This window comes from Amblyraja radiata, chromosome 6 (assembly GCF_010909765.2).
Source record: "Amblyraja radiata isolate CabotCenter1 chromosome 6, sAmbRad1.1.pri, whole genome shotgun sequence".
In the NCBI taxonomy this organism is placed as follows: Eukaryota; Metazoa; Chordata; class Chondrichthyes; order Rajiformes; family Rajidae; genus Amblyraja; species Amblyraja radiata.
The window spans coordinates 86665535-86682498 of record NC_045961.1 but is presented as its reverse complement, the minus strand read 5'-3'; the positions used below and the strand labels follow the sequence as shown (position 1 = coordinate 86682498).

The 16964-nt window shown below is 42.1% G+C and overlaps 1 protein-coding gene across 2 annotated transcripts in view; it reads right to left on the bottom strand.

The window, feature by feature from the left end:
* Positions 1 to 16964, bottom strand: part of LOC116974536 (Golgi pH regulator) — a 65725-nt gene that overhangs the window by 7790 nt on the left and 40971 nt on the right. For both annotated transcript variants that reach the window (XM_033023111.1, XM_033023110.1), the window contains exons 8-11: positions 8206 to 8315; positions 7269 to 7357; positions 4552 to 4644; positions 312 to 407 (exon numbers count right to left, since the gene is read on the bottom strand). In XM_033023111.1, the coding sequence (XP_032879002.1) occupies positions 312 to 407; positions 4552 to 4644; positions 7269 to 7357; positions 8206 to 8315 (388 nt within the window). The remainder of the gene's footprint in view (positions 1 to 311; positions 408 to 4551; positions 4645 to 7268; positions 7358 to 8205; positions 8316 to 16964) is intronic.

The following is a 16964-nucleotide window of genomic DNA, read 5'->3' as shown; positions in this document are numbered from 1 at the left end:
AAATAAGGGGTAGGCCATTTAGAACAGAGATAAGTAAAAACTTTATCACCGAGAGAGTTGTGAATCTATGTAATTCTCTGCCTCAAAAGGCCAATTCTCTGGATGCTTTCAAGAGAGAGTTAGATAACGCTTTTAAAGATAGTGGAGTCAAGGGATATGGGGAGAAGGCAAGAATGGGGTACTGATTGTGGATGATCAGCCATGATCTCATTGAATGGCAGTGATGGCTCGAAGGGCTGAATGGTCTACTCCTGCACTTATTGTCTATTGTCTATTGAATAGTTGCCACATTGGCTAGTGTATTTACTTACATTAAACTGAATGCCCAGATAGTTCACTGTGATTTCTATACCTCGTGAGACCGGGTCTGTTTTACCAACACGGTCGAAGACAATGTTTATTGTTGCCTACCATTTGAGTGGGGAGAAGGAAAACACAAATTAACCATCCAACATAAATTCAAGATCACACATCCAATGTAACGGATGAAAGTTGATACAGTTTAACATGTTTTATTAACACTAAGATCGTTCTGAATTATTTACAATGTCAGATGAAAGCAACAAATATATACATCAAAAGCAATGTATCCATGTTTAAAAGATATGAAACCAACTGTGCAGTGAAACAAAATTGAAGGAACAGGAGAAGACCGTAAAGATCTTGAAGAAATTCAGTTTAAGATTATTGGTGACAATTATCTGAACTCCACAGACTTGCTTCAGTTCTACAACCCTTAGCACTCTGAGCCAATAAAGATTCCATTCTTGAGTATTTCTATCTGGATCCCTCCTCCAGAAGAATTAGTTTCCTTCTATCCACTATCATATCGTTGAAGTTCAAGCAAAAATCTGTTTATCTCAGGATGCAAAGTGATCAGCATCATTCAATCCTTTGGAAAAGAGCTTCAGATTACAACCACTTTGTGAGAAAAGGGAGAGTACAAATTTATGTACTGCATAAATTAAAACTAATTTAAAACAGCTGGAGTTCAAACCATTAAATAATGAATCAGTTGCAGCACAAATAAAACAGCAGCAGATTTTTTCTTGGAATGCTCTGCAGTTTTTTTTTGTCAGTCAATGTTTTATTATAAGGATACCTATCTGAAGAATAAGAGATAGCAGTCAAGCAAGATGCTCATGACCAGAATTTGTTTTATTTAGGATGGAGACAACAACCTGACACAGACCTGGAACATGGTAAGTCCAAGTGTATTTAGTTGTCATCGGCGGTCACTCAAAACGAGTATGACTGTTCTCTACTATGGAGGACGCCTGTGCGTGACTTTGTTTAACGTGGGGAGACTGGTGCACAGACACAGTCCTTGACAGATCTGGGTCAGGAGCCAGTGGCATGGAGTCCAAGACGACGGGGGGGCATTTTCTGCTGCAGCCTTCATCTGCGTTCCCAGCCGTTGTGACGCTCCACTAAAGTCAGCCATCATCCTCCGCCTGTTCCACCGTTGAGATCTTGGTTGGATTGCTCTTTGTCAGGGACCTCCCCCTTGACCGTACCGCCATGGGTGGCCCTACCAGGAGCATAGCTCCAGACGGCATCGCTCTCAGGATCTCAGGACCACACAAGCTTCTCCACCACGACAAGGTGACAATCACGGAGAACGATGTATGGTCAATGCAAACCAATGAAACACATATAGGCATGAGGTGTTATCAACACATGGAACACGATACCAAGTCCAACGTATTAAAAAAGAGAAAATGCTGGAAACTCTCTGCAGGTGAGGTGGCATCTAAATATGGAGAAACAGTTCATGTTTTGGGCCAAAGATTCAAATTATTTCAAATTTCTACCATCTGCATCTATGTGATATTCAAGCCTTAAGTCTTTTGCATACAATCTCATTGTAGCATGGCGATTGCATACAATGCCTGGGCGGCATGGTGGCACAGCGGTAGAGTTGCTGCCTTACAGTGCTTTCAACTCCATAGACCCAGGTTCGATCCCGACTACAAGTGCTGTTTGTACGGAGTTTGTATGTTCCCCCGTGACACCGTGGGTTTGCTCCGAGACCATCGGTTTGCTCCCACTCTCCAAAGACTTACAGGTTTGTAGATTAACTGGCTTGGTATAAATGTAAATTGTCCCTAGTTGGTGTAGGATATTGCCAATGTGCGGGGATTGCTGGTCGGCGCAGACTCGGTGGGCCGAAGGGCCTTTTTCCACACTGTATCTCTAAACTATATTGTTATGGATGGAGACATGCCAGTGAGTGGAAGAGGGTTAGATGTATGTGTGGGCACTGGGAGGAATTTTTTACATTGAACTTAAAGTTACTAAAGCAATTTACTGAAATTAAATACATATTTAAACCGACCTTCTACTTTTCCGACAATAGAATTCATACTACTACATCCTAGTTGGGAGAGAGATTATCATATAAAAGTCACAGAGAAGATGGATGGTTCAAAAGTTAACGCACAACTACAAGGACCACTAGGTCGGCTATGCTTGCGTTAAGAGGTAGAGGAGAATCAGCACCCTGACCTGACCCTGGCTTCCTTCTTCTAATTTTTTTTGCCTCCTGAGGATATTACGTGCATGTGGAAAGGATAGATCGGGATGGTAGTGGGAAGGTTATGTTCAGAATGCTCCTGCTACCATTGGCTTACAGAGTAAATCATCTTAACCTCTGCTATTCATAAAGAGGCAGGTGCCAGGGAACCGGGTATTCTGCTATCGGACACATGCAGACTGAATGTACAGTGTTGGCCCATCCCCACAGTGCACAGAGGACCCCGGATATTAGTTTAATTGATGAATATGGTACGGTCCAATGCCTGCACTTTATCAGGAAATGGCTCCTTGAAGGAAAGGGATGACTTTTTCCTGGGAGGTAGGCCCCAGCCTTTCCTTATAACTAAATCCTTGCAGTCATGGTAACATCCTCCTATCACTGAAGGTGCCCACCGGCACACTCGGCCACTGTTTGGCCAATGTAACCTGTGTCTGTGTCAGATGAATAAGAGTTACTATGTCAAATCCCACCTTCTGTCATGGGTCTGCAGCTCTGCATCCAAATGGATGAGATTTTTTTGTCTCTGCACCTATTGCTTTCTGGGTGAAAAGAAAAATCTCACCTTCCCTTTAATTCCTCTACACATGACTTTAACACTATTCTCCATTTTTCTTTTAGCCCTTTGCTAAGAGGTATAGAGTAAGTGGAAGGACCTCCCAGTTTTATACGCCTCAATTAAATAACCTAGTTTTTAGGTTCCAAGGGAAATAACCCCGGCTTCCTCGTAGCTACAATGTTCCAGTGCTGGCAATATCTTCATAAACTTTTTCTGCCCCCTCACCAGTGAAATTGGCACCTTTCCTGTAAGATGGTAACCAGGCCTGCAGGCAGTCCTTAAATTGAGGTCTAACTTGTATTTTCTGCGTTTCTAGCATAACCCAGGGTTATATTCATTGTTTTGGCTCATAAAGGAATAGATGTTTTATGGTTTTGTATGTACCTACTACTTCGAGCGATATGTGTTTCTCCACATTTCTTGGTATCATTTGCTGTATATTTTCATGCTTACCTACCCCTGCCCCAATGCTAGATTAAATTAAACTGCTATTTTTGCCCAACTGATGCACAACTTCCTCACTGTCAATCACGCACATTATTTTTATTATCTTATTTTATTAAATCCCATAAGCTAGGTCCAAATCGTTAGTGTATGTTACAGAAAGCAAGGGACCAGGTATGGAGCCCTATGTCGCCCCACGAATAACATTATGCCCATCTTTTGAGCTAATTTTGTCACTCTTCCATGGACCCATGGATTTTACTTACCTGACCAGTCTATCAATTGGAACATGGGACCTTCATAAGTTCCTAAATTCAAAAGTGATAGGAGCAGAACTAGGCCATTCAGCACATCACGTCTATTCCACCATTCAAGCATGGCTGATCTATCTTTCCCTCTTAAGCCCATTCTCCGGCCTTCTCCCTATGACCCCGACATAATAATCGGTGTCAAATGTCATATTAAAATCCATGTGGACTATCTCAAACATACTAACCTCGTCGACTGTTTTTGTTATTTCCTCAGAACAATGAATGGTTAGTCAGACACAACGTTCCCTCAACAAAGTCACACAAATGACCCCTGAATAATCTCTGCCTTTCCAAATGAAGATTTACACTCTAAAATAAGCTGGGCTAGAAATCCAGATGACAATATTCAGCCACGATAAATTGACAGCAAGAGTCATAGTTCACAGAGTTTTTGAGAGGCTGCTGCATATGGTCACCGAGAACACTTCCAACAATGCCAAACTGCATATTTAGGAGTGCACTATAGAAGAGTTATACTCACTGTAGATTGGTTTATGCATGACAACCAATCATATATAGGTTAGCATCACTAACCCCACCTTACTGTATCATTTATATTAACACCCACTTCCTGCACTGCTCAGTTCGGATAGCAGTCAGGATGCTCATACAACTAACAATCTACTGTACTGCTAAAGTCTGCATACTGAGTAAAGATGATCTTGGATTACATGGCGTGTACATCTCTTGTTTACACTCACCATAAAGATTTTCCAGACACAGTAGATAGAGAAAAAGTACCCCAGAAAATTAAAATATTTTCCTTGGAATGTTTTTGAGTATTCAATCCTTTCCTGGAAAAGATAAACAGAATCTTTAGCACCATTTCTATGTCTCAAGCATCAATTCAATTTCACCTTTAGGTTACATTTGGATTTCTCCCATCTAGTTATTTTCCATTAATGTGCAACTTTTAAGACTGTGATCTATTTCTTGATCTAGTTCAACTGCATCAAACCTATCAATTCACAGACTACACTGGGTCAAAGGCACGTGAAGTTAGGAAAGGCAAGATTTAAAAGAATTATACTATTTTTTTTTATAAATCACTGACTAATCTTGGGGCCAATTCTGATCACTGTGCATTTGGAAGGATGTCAAAAATGTGAGGTGGAAATCTTAGTGGAAATCTGATATTCTGTGGAGATTCTGAGCAGTGGGATTGTTTACTTTCGAATACAGTCAATTACAGGGAGATTCAATTGGAATGTTCAAAATAATGAATGTTTGAGGACTAAGGGAGATTGTTACCATCAGCAGAAGGGTCAGTGGGCGATGCAGATTTAAAGTAATCTGCGGAATAAAATATATTTTTTTAATGCTGTGAATTCACGCATTCTGAAATGGATAGTCCCAGACAGTAACCTCCAGCCCCCATTAGGAAGGTTTTGAGAACCGCTGCTTCTTTCTGGAGCAAATATCCATTCAGTTCCCCTGCACTCTCATCCACCTTAGTAGAAAGCAAATTACTGGAGGAACAAATTACGGGCGACACGGTGGCGCAGTTGCTGCCTTGCAGTGAATGCAGTGCTGGAGACCCAGGTTTGATCCCGATTACAGGTGCTGTCTGTACGGAGTTTGTACGTTCTCCCCGTGACCTGCGTAGGTATTCTCAGAGATCTTCGGTTTCCTCCCACACTCCGAAGATGTACAGGTATGTAGGTTAATTGGCTTGGTAAATGTAAAAATGTGTCTGAGGTGTAGGATAGTGTGATTATACAGGGGTCGCTGGTCGGCACGGACCCGGTGGGCCGAAGGGCCTGTTTCAGCGCTGTATCTCTAAACTAAACTAAACTAAACTAAACTTAGCAATTTAGGCAATATCTGTGAAGGGAAATAAACAGGGAATATTTCAGGTTGGGACCCTTGATTTTCCTTTCCCTTGCCTGCCAGATCCCCACTTTTTATCCTCCTGTTTTCCCTCTTAAGCGTACTCCTACATTTCTTATACTAATCATGGAATTCACTTCATCCAACTGCCTAAACCTGAAGGGTCTCGACCCGAAACATCACCCATTCCTTCTCACCAGAGATGTTGTCTGTCTTGCTGAGTTACTCCAGCATTTTTATCTTCTGCCTAAACCTGATGTATGCCTTCTTTGTTTTCCTGACAAAACCTTTTCTGGATCCGTCTCCAACTTGGGAGAATAATCATCCATTCTTATCCACTAACTCCTACAGCTTCCTTGACTACACCTCCACCATTTCTGTCTTCTGTAAGGATGCCAGCCCTGTCTTTCCCCACATTTGTTCTCCAGACGTCTTCTAATCCAGGACATCTGAAATGCCCTCCTTTTTCAGGATATACGGTGCCCCTCTTTTGCAGTGATGGTGTCCCCACCCGTATATCCACCATATACCTTGCCATCTGACAGAACAGAGACGGAATTTCCCCAGTCCACACGTTTCATCCAGCTTCAACGTAGTCACGGCACAAGAAACATTTTACCCTCCCCAATCCTTTCTGATATCCGTGCGGACCACTCTCTGCGTGACTTCTTTGTTCACCGATCCCTCCCCATTCTTCTCTACCCCACCCTCTGCACTTTCCCCTGCAACTCTTGGGATGTAAGATCTGTTCCTACACCTCTTCTCTCACCTCCATCCCAGGGACAGTTCTCCGAAATGAGATAGAGGTTCACGCTCACCTCCTCCAAACTGTGTGGTCTCAAAGTGGCCTTCTCTTCACCACTGAGACCAAATGCAGACCTGGCGACCGCTTTGATAAACACTTGGGCTCTGTCTGATGTCACCATCTGGGTCTCCCGGTTGCCAGCCATTTTAATTTCCCATTCCATTCCCACATCAACTTACCTGTCCTCCCATGGTGGGACCAAACATAAGCTAGAGCAACAGCATCTCATATTCTGCCTGGGTAATCTATAACTCAATTGCAAATCTCCTGTCCCTTTCTCCCTCCTCCTATGCACCCTGGTCCATCAACAATCCATTTGCCTCCACAGATCCTCTTGACTCACTGAATTTCTCCAGCAGTTTGTTTCTGAAAATAATGACATAAAAGTGCCAGTGATCAATGTAAGCCCTTTAGGATGGTAGAATCAGATTCACCTGTAATTTTCAAAATGGAATTGAGTAACAATTTGAAAAATTATAATGGGAGCTATGAGAGACGAGCAGTAGAACTGAGGCTAATTGGATAAGCCTTTCATAAAGTTGCAAGAGCTGCTGAAGAATAGCCTCCTTCAAAACTGTCATTTTACTAAAACAAGCGAGCAGATTTTATAGAAAGGGAATGCTTAAATATACTTGATCTTTTCAGTATAAAAAATTCTTACAAACATATAATGGCTTTAGATTTTAGACTCTCAAACCTAAAGTCTAAATATAATGAACAAATTAAAGCGTACACTATGCACAATGCTGCAAACGGTGGGAAAAGGGTCCATTTAATCAATACCTTTGTGGCATGAAGATCAACCGTTTCGAGAAATAATTGTCGGCTCAGTTCTTCCAGAGCATCTACTTCCTGCTGAATGAGTGAAAGATCTGAAGAAAGGTGTTAAAGAAAAGGGCAAATGGACACAATGCACTGTGGCATGCAAATCTTACGTTAGCTGGTGGGATAACAAAGCATCTTGTGGGGGATGACTAATGGAAGAAAGTATCTGCAATTGTCAAAAGGAATAGGCAAGAAAATGTCAGTATATATTGACATTTTCTTGTCCATATGTTTATATATATATATATATTTGGTATATATTTTATATATACCTTTAAACTTCCTTTAAACGTCATTACTAGGCATGCTTCAGGTTTCTTAAAGCACAAAAATGACATAAATTAATTGAAACAAGTGCAAAGAAAAATATATACAACGATGACACCAGAATTGAGAAATTATAATTATCAAGAAAAAGTGAGCAAAAAGAAAAGTGTGAGAGATGATATGAGTAAGATATTAAACATTTTGTAGGTGTTTGTGAGGAGACTGTAGTGGTGGTATTTCCATTGGACAGGGGAGGAGCTTGACATAACTATAAGGTGGTGATGAATAAATCTAGCGGGAAACTCAGGAATTAAACTTCACTGTGTAGAAAGGAGGCGTATTTGGAATCACTCCCACAGCATATATTTGAAGCAAATAACACAAATGCCTTTAAGGGAAGGTAAATTGTTGTAAAGGAATGAAAAATTATGGCAATGTCATGGGGTGAAGTAAGGTTTGAGATTACAGTAAAGTTTAAATACTGGTACCAACCTGCTGAGCCAAATGGCTTGCTTCTGCTCTGTAATTTCTATAATATTCCACATATTAAAAATATCATTGTGTAAAGTATCATCTCCAAATGGAAGGAGAATAAATGAAATGGCATTTAGTTAAAATAAAAGGATACTTTCACCATTGGAAGATGATGATGTTACACTTTTGATCATTCCCCAAAATCCTGCAGGCTTATTCAGTACTTCCCCACGCTGGTACATCATCCTCCTCGCCATTGCAATTCTATCAGGAAACCAAACAAAAAGAGGTTGGATCTCTTATAGACACAAAATGCTGGAGTAACTCAGCGGGGCAAGGCAGCATCTCTAGAGAGAAGGAATGGGTGACGTTTCGGCTCGAGACCCTTCTTCAGACTGAAGTCAGGAGAGTGGGAGGTACATAAATAAGGAAGTGTATAGATAAGGAAGTGTGAGGTTTGAAAACAGGACAAAGGGAATGAAGATCAAATAAAATGTTTTGAAGATCAAATAAAATGGGGGGGGGGGGGGGGGGGGTAGAGGAGCACAGGGGATGTCAGTGAGGACTGAATAGAGGCAGGAATGGGGATCAGTGCGGGATGGAGAGGAGGGGTCTCAGGATAAGGGGAGCGTACGAGAGAAAGAGAGAGAGAGGAAGGGGCAGAGCAGGTGGGCAGGAAGGCCAGCGCTCCTCGGACAACACCTGTCAGGCACGAAAATCGCAACCAAAATATGGAGGGGACCGCGGACAGAATATCCCGGTGGCCGCGCGCGCATGCGCACACTCACACACACGCGCGAGGCTTCTGTGAACGGTAATTTCAGCTCAATCCAGCGCTAAATGCAGCTCATCTGTGCCTGTCTCGCCTACAGCCCTGTCTGGATTGAGACAGTTGGTTAACCTGGCGGGACAGGCAGAGTGAGCTGGGTTTTGCGCTGGCTGTGGATCTGGGGGCACCGCGCCCGTCTGACTCCCGACGCCTCTGGCCACCCCCGGGCGTGTGGAGGCTCTCGGGTGGGGACGGGGATGGTCCAGTGGCGGTTCAGCAGCGATTGCAGCGCCGGAGAGCCGGAATCGATCCTGGCTGCGGTGCAGGGCTGCCGAGAGTGTTTTGGCTCGTCTCCCTCCTCCAATCACCCCCCCTAATCTACTTCCGCTACCGACCGACACCTCCCTCCTCCAAGGGTCTCTTTTGAAAGCTCCGTTGGCGGAGTGGCAGCAGCGGCCGCTAATAGGCCGGGCGGGGTGGGGTGCAGGAGGAGGAGGAGATGGAGCTGCTGTGCGGGGCCCGACATTCGCTCCGACCGTCCGTCACGCCACACTTAGCATCTTTCCCACAACCGTCGCCGACACAAAACGTCACGTTCCTTTTTTCCAGAGATGCTGCCGGACCCGCGGAGTTAATCTAGTTTTTTGTGTCTATCTTCGGTATAAACCAAGTTGCCAAGCCGGGCAAAATGACTCGCCGTTTAGGTTGCCCGGCGGCACTTTGAGTGGTCAGTGGCACCCGGGCAACCGCTAATTTCGAGCCCTGATCATGGTCTGGTTCGGCAGTTCGAACACCCAGGAATGAAGGGGAATACAAAAAGTGATGAACACTGCGCAGTCCATCACGGGTACTGATTTCCCCACCGTCGAGGGCATCTATAGGAGGCATTGTCTCAAAAAGGCAGCCGGCATCCTCAAGGACCATGCTCTCATTTCACTCCTGCCATTGGGAAGAAGGAGTCTGAAAACTGAAGAAGGGTTTCGGCCCGAAACGTTGCCTATCTCCTTCGCTCCATAGATGCTGCTGCACCCGCTGAGTTTCTCCAGCATTTTTGTGTACCGTCTGAAAACTAATGTCTGGGTTCAGGAACAGCTTCTTTCCAACCACCATCAGGCTACTGAACTCTAACTAAACTCCGAACTACAAACTGCCTTGGTTGCACTAATGCACTATTGTTTTTTTTATTTAACCATTTTTATGTTTGTTTATTATATTAACTATTAAGTACTGTGTTTCTAAACTTGTTGCAAGTAAGAATTGCTTTGTTCCGGTTTGGTACATATGACAATAAATACTCTTGACAGTCAGTGAGAAGTGACAAAGGGGAGGTTTGGGGTGCGGGAGAGGTAGAAATTTCTGTGAAAAGAATTTCCCCGAACAAATAGACCACCTAAATTGGATTGAGTTAAAAACACATTGCATAATCTCCTTAATGCAAATTATTTAATCAAGTGACTCCCACTTGTTGTGATATTTACAAGAAAGGCACATCTTTCTCTAGAACATTTCACAACCTCAGAAGGTGCCAAAACATTTTGCACGCAACAAACTAAATTTTGAGACGTGGTCAGCAGACAACTTTCAATAGAGTCGAGAGTGTTTAATTGTCATACGTCCCAGGAACAGAACAATGAAATTCTTACCTGTTGGAGCTTTATAGTCCTAATACAGCCACACAAAAATAAATGTACATCAGTGATATAATAAACTGCTAATCAGTAATACTAGGTAATTAGACCATAACAGTGCACAACCAAAGTACATAGTGCAACTGAAACCACATTAGATCATTGCTGAGGTAGAGTTGTAATTAGGCTTGTACAGTGTGGTTTGAGAGCGTAATGGTTGCTGGGAATAAGCTGTTCTTGAACCTGGAGGTAACGGTTCTCAGGCTCTTGTACCTTTGTCCCGATGGTACCAGCGAAATAAGCGCAGCCATGATTGTGTGGATCTTTGATTATATTAGCTGCCTTTTTGAGGCAGCACATCCTGCACCTCCCTTCGATGGTGGGGAGGTCAATACCATTGATGGACTGACTAGTCAACGCCCGCAATGTTTTGCAGCTACCAGACCTCTGTTGCTGAAAGTTTGAGTTACTGAACAGGCTGTGATGCAACCAGTTAATGTGCTCTCTATTGTGCACCAGTAGAAGTTCGATAAGAGTATTCAGAGACTTGCCGAATCTCCTCAATCATCCAAGTAGAGGGGCTGATGAGCTTTCTTTGTGATGGCATCAATGTGTTGGGCTCAGGACAGGTCTTCAGAGATATGCACACCAAGCAACTTGACTCTCTCTTTGCACTCGTATGTCAGCCAGTATTTTTGCTGTTAATTTTCTGGGCGGGTTTTAAACCCATGATATCTGACTCAGAAGTGAAAATGCTACCAAGGCTCACGCCTACCTGCTGAATTTGGAACTTTTGAGAAATTCCATCTTTTAACTTCATAAAAACAAATCAAAAGACTGGAATTCACATAGATACTTAAAGGTCCAATGACATCAGAAACCATTGACTTTGATTGTTGAGATTCAATATCCAAATCAACTGAGAGGAAGCTTCCAGTTTTTCCCATTATGCTGGATTGTCTTGTGCTCACCAATTTGTTTTCTTTGACATGGTTGAACACTGAACTTTAAACTATATTTTTATCTACACAAACCCATTACACTTTTGACCTCCCAAGGCTGGAAAATTCCAATGGCCGGTCGCATAAAAACAAAGAATGCCTTGCATTGTGTTGAAACCCTTCCCCCCAGAGAAACTGACTTAGAATGCTCTGTGCTATCTGGTACAGGAAGGGAGTCTCCTATAAAAGCAAGATCATTCCAAAGTAAAAATCTATCTTCTTTATTTGTCATGGTATTTAAAAAAACATATTTTATTAATTCATTATTTCTTTTTTTTTTTAAACAAAAACAAAGTTGATCGTTTTACAACACTAATGGTCAGGGGGAGATTTAACAGGGAAATTCAAAACCACAAATGATTTTAACAAGTTTATAAGGAGGATCCATTTCCATTGGTCGGAGAGTCAGTAACCAGAGGTTATAGATTTAAGGTAACAAACTGGCAAAATATCCAAAGTAAAGAGTAGAAATTTTTCTAAATGTAGCAAGTTCTTGTGATGTGGAAAATACCACACGAAAGAACAAAGGGAGAAGAATTATCAGAAATGTCCAAAAGGAGAACAAATAAAACCCCCAAACTGCTGAAGGAACTCAGCAGATCAAGCAGCAGCTTGTGAAGGGAAAGGAATTGTTGACATTTTGGATTGGGACCCTACATCATTCCTTTTGCTCCACAGACACAGCTTGACCTGCCTGCGGCTCCTCCAGCAATATGCTGCTTTTTGCTCCAGCATTTGCAGTCTTCTGTCTCTCCTTTCAAAAAGGGAAGTTGTAAAATAATTTAAAAGGAAATAAACCACCGTAAACCATGAATAAAGCAGTGATGTGTGTCTATATCAGCAGTGATGTGTGTCTATATCAGCAGTGATGTGTGTCTACACTGGCACCTCTCACAGTGCCCAGCATTGATTTGTTTTTGTACCTTAGATCTGGGACCCCAACACTTACAGGTACATAACCTCTGCACTTAAAATAAAAGTCTGCGCAGGTTGTGTGCTGCTGTGCCAGAGACTGGCATAACCCGTGCCCTCTGCTGGTGCTCTTGCATACCACAACACAACTTGCTGAGGAGTGAGTCAATGTGCAAAGGCTGGTGCTGGGTGGGCTGGAGAAGCAATGCAGCTGCTCAGCACAGAGACAGAGGTGGGGTTTGGCTGCACATTGAGTGCATCGCCATTACTGGGGATGGGCAACACCAGCTCCATGTTTAAAAGACAACCAAATCACATGGTTTGTCTCATTGCCCCCTAATGGATATGATGAACTCTGCTGTCTTTCCCTTTTTTTGGCTGCACAACTGTCCTTTGCCTATATAGATTTCTCTTTGCTAAGACGTTCAAAGGTTCACCCCCAACCCACCCAAAAACAATCTTCACATGCAACAATTGCATATTGCCTCAGAGACTCACTCCGCACTGAGCTGTGCAGCAATGAGGTGAATTTAACCATTTCATTGCTGCAGGAGTGCCAGAGAGCTATAATGAATGCTGTAATGATTCTGCTGACACTCTTGTTCCTAGGAATTCAGTCTTAGTGCACAAAAGCGCAAGAACGCTTTGAAAAAGCTGGCATCAGGATTATGGGTTGAAGGAAATCTTCCAGCACTGCATGATTCTACGATGAGTCCTTTTAGCTTTTGAGATACAGCTTGGAAACAGGCCCTTCGGCCCACTGAGTCCGCGTCGACCAGTGACCACCGCACATTGACACTATCCCACACACTAGGGACAATTTTACAAATTTTCCAAGCCAACTAATGTACAAACATGCACGTCTTTGGAGGAAACTGGAGTTCCCCGGGAAAACCCCACGCAGTTCACGGGGAGAACGTACAAACTCCGTACAGACAAGCACCCGTAGTCAGAATCGAACCCAGGTCTCTGGCGCTGTCAGGCAGCAACTTTACCACTGCGCCACTGTGCCACCCAACCGAAGTGCTGACACAGATAGAGGGGTAAATTTATTCCACCACCACGGCTTCGGGCCTTTGATTTATTGATTTTAATTGGGCCTGCTTGATACCGTTTAAAACATGATTTAAATCCAGGATCTCCTCTTAAATCAAATGCATATTTATTAATAACATAGAACAGCACAGTGCAAGAGGAGGCTCTTCGGCCCACATCTTAAATGCAGAACATGCCTACTTACATATAATCCCTAATTCCTGCATTTGCTCAATATCCATACATTCCCTGTATATTCATATATCTATCTAAAAGCCTTTTAAATGTCACTATTGTATCTTCTTCACCACCACCCCTGGCAATGCATTCTAGGCACCTACCAATATATGTGCTGCAAGAACGTATGCTGCATATCTCCTAATCCCATTAGTATTTGACATTTTCACCTTGGGAAAAATACGAGAGAGCATTCTTTATTGTTGAACAAAAAACAGAACATTGGGAGAACTCAGCGGGTCAAGCTGCACCTGTGAGACTTTGGGTCGAGACTGCATGCAGGAACTTCATTCTTACTTACCTCATAAGAATTGGGTAGTTAGAACTGCATTTCATATTTCTATATTTTCTCACATTGCAAAATGCAAAATGTTTCCCAAATTACCCAGACAATCCGCAGCACAGTAGATGGGTCGAACTGCTCAATTATGAAACTGAAAGTTTCAGGTTAAGGCAAATAAGACAATCTCATTTTACGTCATTGCCACGCTTATTTTTTCCCCCCACTATATGTCATTTGTCTTCATTGGAATTCACTTTCTACCTACAGTGTTTAAGGCAATATTAATCTGATTTGAATGGTTCTTACAACAGTCATTTTATGATGCGAGCTAATAATGTAGGTCACAGACCTACGTTATATGGCAAGCATCTTAAAAACCACAGTGATATCACAACGAAGACTTCCTGCAAACCACAAGATGCATAAGAAAAGGTAAAAAGCTTTCAGACTCCAGTTGCAATGCAGTTAAGCCACATCCGTCAAAAACGGTATTATCCCATAACAATATTATGCATATTAGCAAGACTATCAGAGGGAAACAAACAATTAAAACAAATGTTCAAGAAAGTGAGTTTGTCTCTCATGTGCACAGTAAGTTCTAAACAAAGAACATCAATGAATTTTATACCAACAAAACCAAAAAATGCACTGACAAAGTATAACTTAAAAAAAACAATAGGGAGTTCACACTAACCTGGTCAATATTTATATTTCAATCAAAAGATTACATTGCTACAAATGAAACCATGTAAGGCACATAGTTGTGTCTTATTACCACACTGGCTTCTCCAATTGGGACTTCTTGAGAGTTCTGTATATTTTGGAAAGCCCTAACATCAGGAAACGCACAGTACAAAGTCAACTGACTTATAAACTGCATAAAGTTATAAAATGTATACACTGTGTAAAGTATAAACTGACTTTTCTAAACACATTTGATACTGTGGGTGAGTATGCATGCGCATTAGCCTGGGATGCACATTTTCATGCAGCACTGGAAAGGCTCAAGCTGGAAATACTGGCTGTTTTTCACTTTTAAACAAATGTCTCTCAGGAAAGAAACCAAAAAAAAATAGTAGAACATGTAGGAACAAACTATTAATAAATCCTTCAAAATAGTAACAGAAACAGTTGTAGACACACTCCACTTCATTTTCTTATTAATTGGTTTAGATAAAATCTATGACTTTCTCCAACATTTCCATCATTGTTTCCAGACCATTTCGATTCTGAATGCTGTTGTTTTTGATTGGATTTTCTTTCAGTTTCTTGCTCCACTTTCAAATGCTCTCCATTGCATGTAGTTTGTTGAAAGAATGGATGTTGCAAAGGTGAACAACAGGCAAAGTGCAGCTTACCACTAGTTTAAATGTGCGACTGCGAGATTTTTAATCTAAAACCATGACCACAGTTGTTTTTAGTTATGTTACAACCATTTTTAGTAATACCGTGCATTTCCCCGAAATGTCCTTCGTTGGGTAAAGTTTAACATTTAGCCATCTCAGAAAACATTAAAATACTTGACCAAAGCTTGTGGCCAAGGCTTTGGTCTTATAGAACACCATCAAGCACGTGAGGTTCAAAAGTTGAGGAAGGAAATTCCAGAAGTTAGGAACAGGTAGCACAAGGCTCTTAGTTACCATTGCCATAAATTTGGTTTATTCTGGACCCTTCTGCACAAATTCTAACTCACAGTGCCCTCCATAATGTTTGGGACAAAGACGATTATTTATTTATTTGCCTCTGTGCTTCACAATTTGAGATTGATAATAGAAAAAATCACATGTGGTTAAAGTGCACATTGTCACATTTTATCAAAGGCCATCTTTATACATTTTGGTTTCACCATGTAAAAATTACAGCTGTGTTTATACATAGTACCCCCCATTTCAGGGCACCATAATGTTTGGGACACATGGCTTAATGCAGGTATAAGAGTGCTCTCAGCACCTAGTCTTTCCTCCAGTCTTTCCATCACCTTTGGAAACTTTTGCTGTTCATCAACACGAGGACCAAAGTTGTGCCAATAAAAGTCAAAAAAGCCATTATGAGACTGAGAAACAAGAATAAAACTGTTCAAGACATCAGCCAAACTTTAGGCTTACCAAAATCAACTGTTTGGAACATCATTAAGAAGAAAAAGAGCACCAGTGAACTTAATAATCGCAAAGAGACTGGCAGGTCAAGGAAGACCTCCACAGCTGATGTCAGAAGAATTCTCTCTATTATAAAGTAAAATTCCCAAACACCTGTCTGACAGATCAGAAACATTCTTCGAGAGTCAGGTGTGGATTTGCCAATGACCACTGTCCGCAGAAGACTTCATGAACAGAAATACAGAGGCTACACTGCAAGATGCAAACCACTGGTTAGCCGCAAAAATAGGATGGCCGGGTTACAGTTACATAGAAACATAGAAAATAGGTGCAGGAGTAGGCCATTCGGCCCTTCGAGTCTGCACCGCCATTCAATATGATCATGGCTGATCATTCAACTCAGTATCCCATACCTGCCTTCTCTCCATACCCCCTGATCCCTTTAGCCACAAGGGCCACATCTAACTCCCTCTTAAATATAGCCAATGAACTGGCCTCAACCACCTTCTGTGGCAGAGAATTCCACAGATTCACCACTCTCTGTGTAAAAAATGATTTTCTCATCTCGGTCCTAAAAGACTTCCCTCTTATCCTTAAACTGTGACCCCTTGTTCTGGACTTCCCCAAAATCGGGAATAATCTTCCTGCATCTAGCCTGTCCAACCCCTTAAGAATTTTGTAAGTTTCTATAAGATCCCCCTCAAACTTCTAAATTCTAGTGAGTACAAGCCGAGTCCATCCAGTCTTTCTTCATATGAAAGTCCTGCCATCCCAGGAATCAGTCTGGTGAACCTTATCTGTACTCCCTCTATGGCAAGAATGTCTTTCCTCAGATTAGGAGACCAAAACTGTACGCGATACTCCAGGTGTGGTCTCACCAAGACCTTGTACAACTGCAGTAGAACCTCCCTGCTCTTATACTCAAATCCTTTTGCTATGAATGCTAACATAC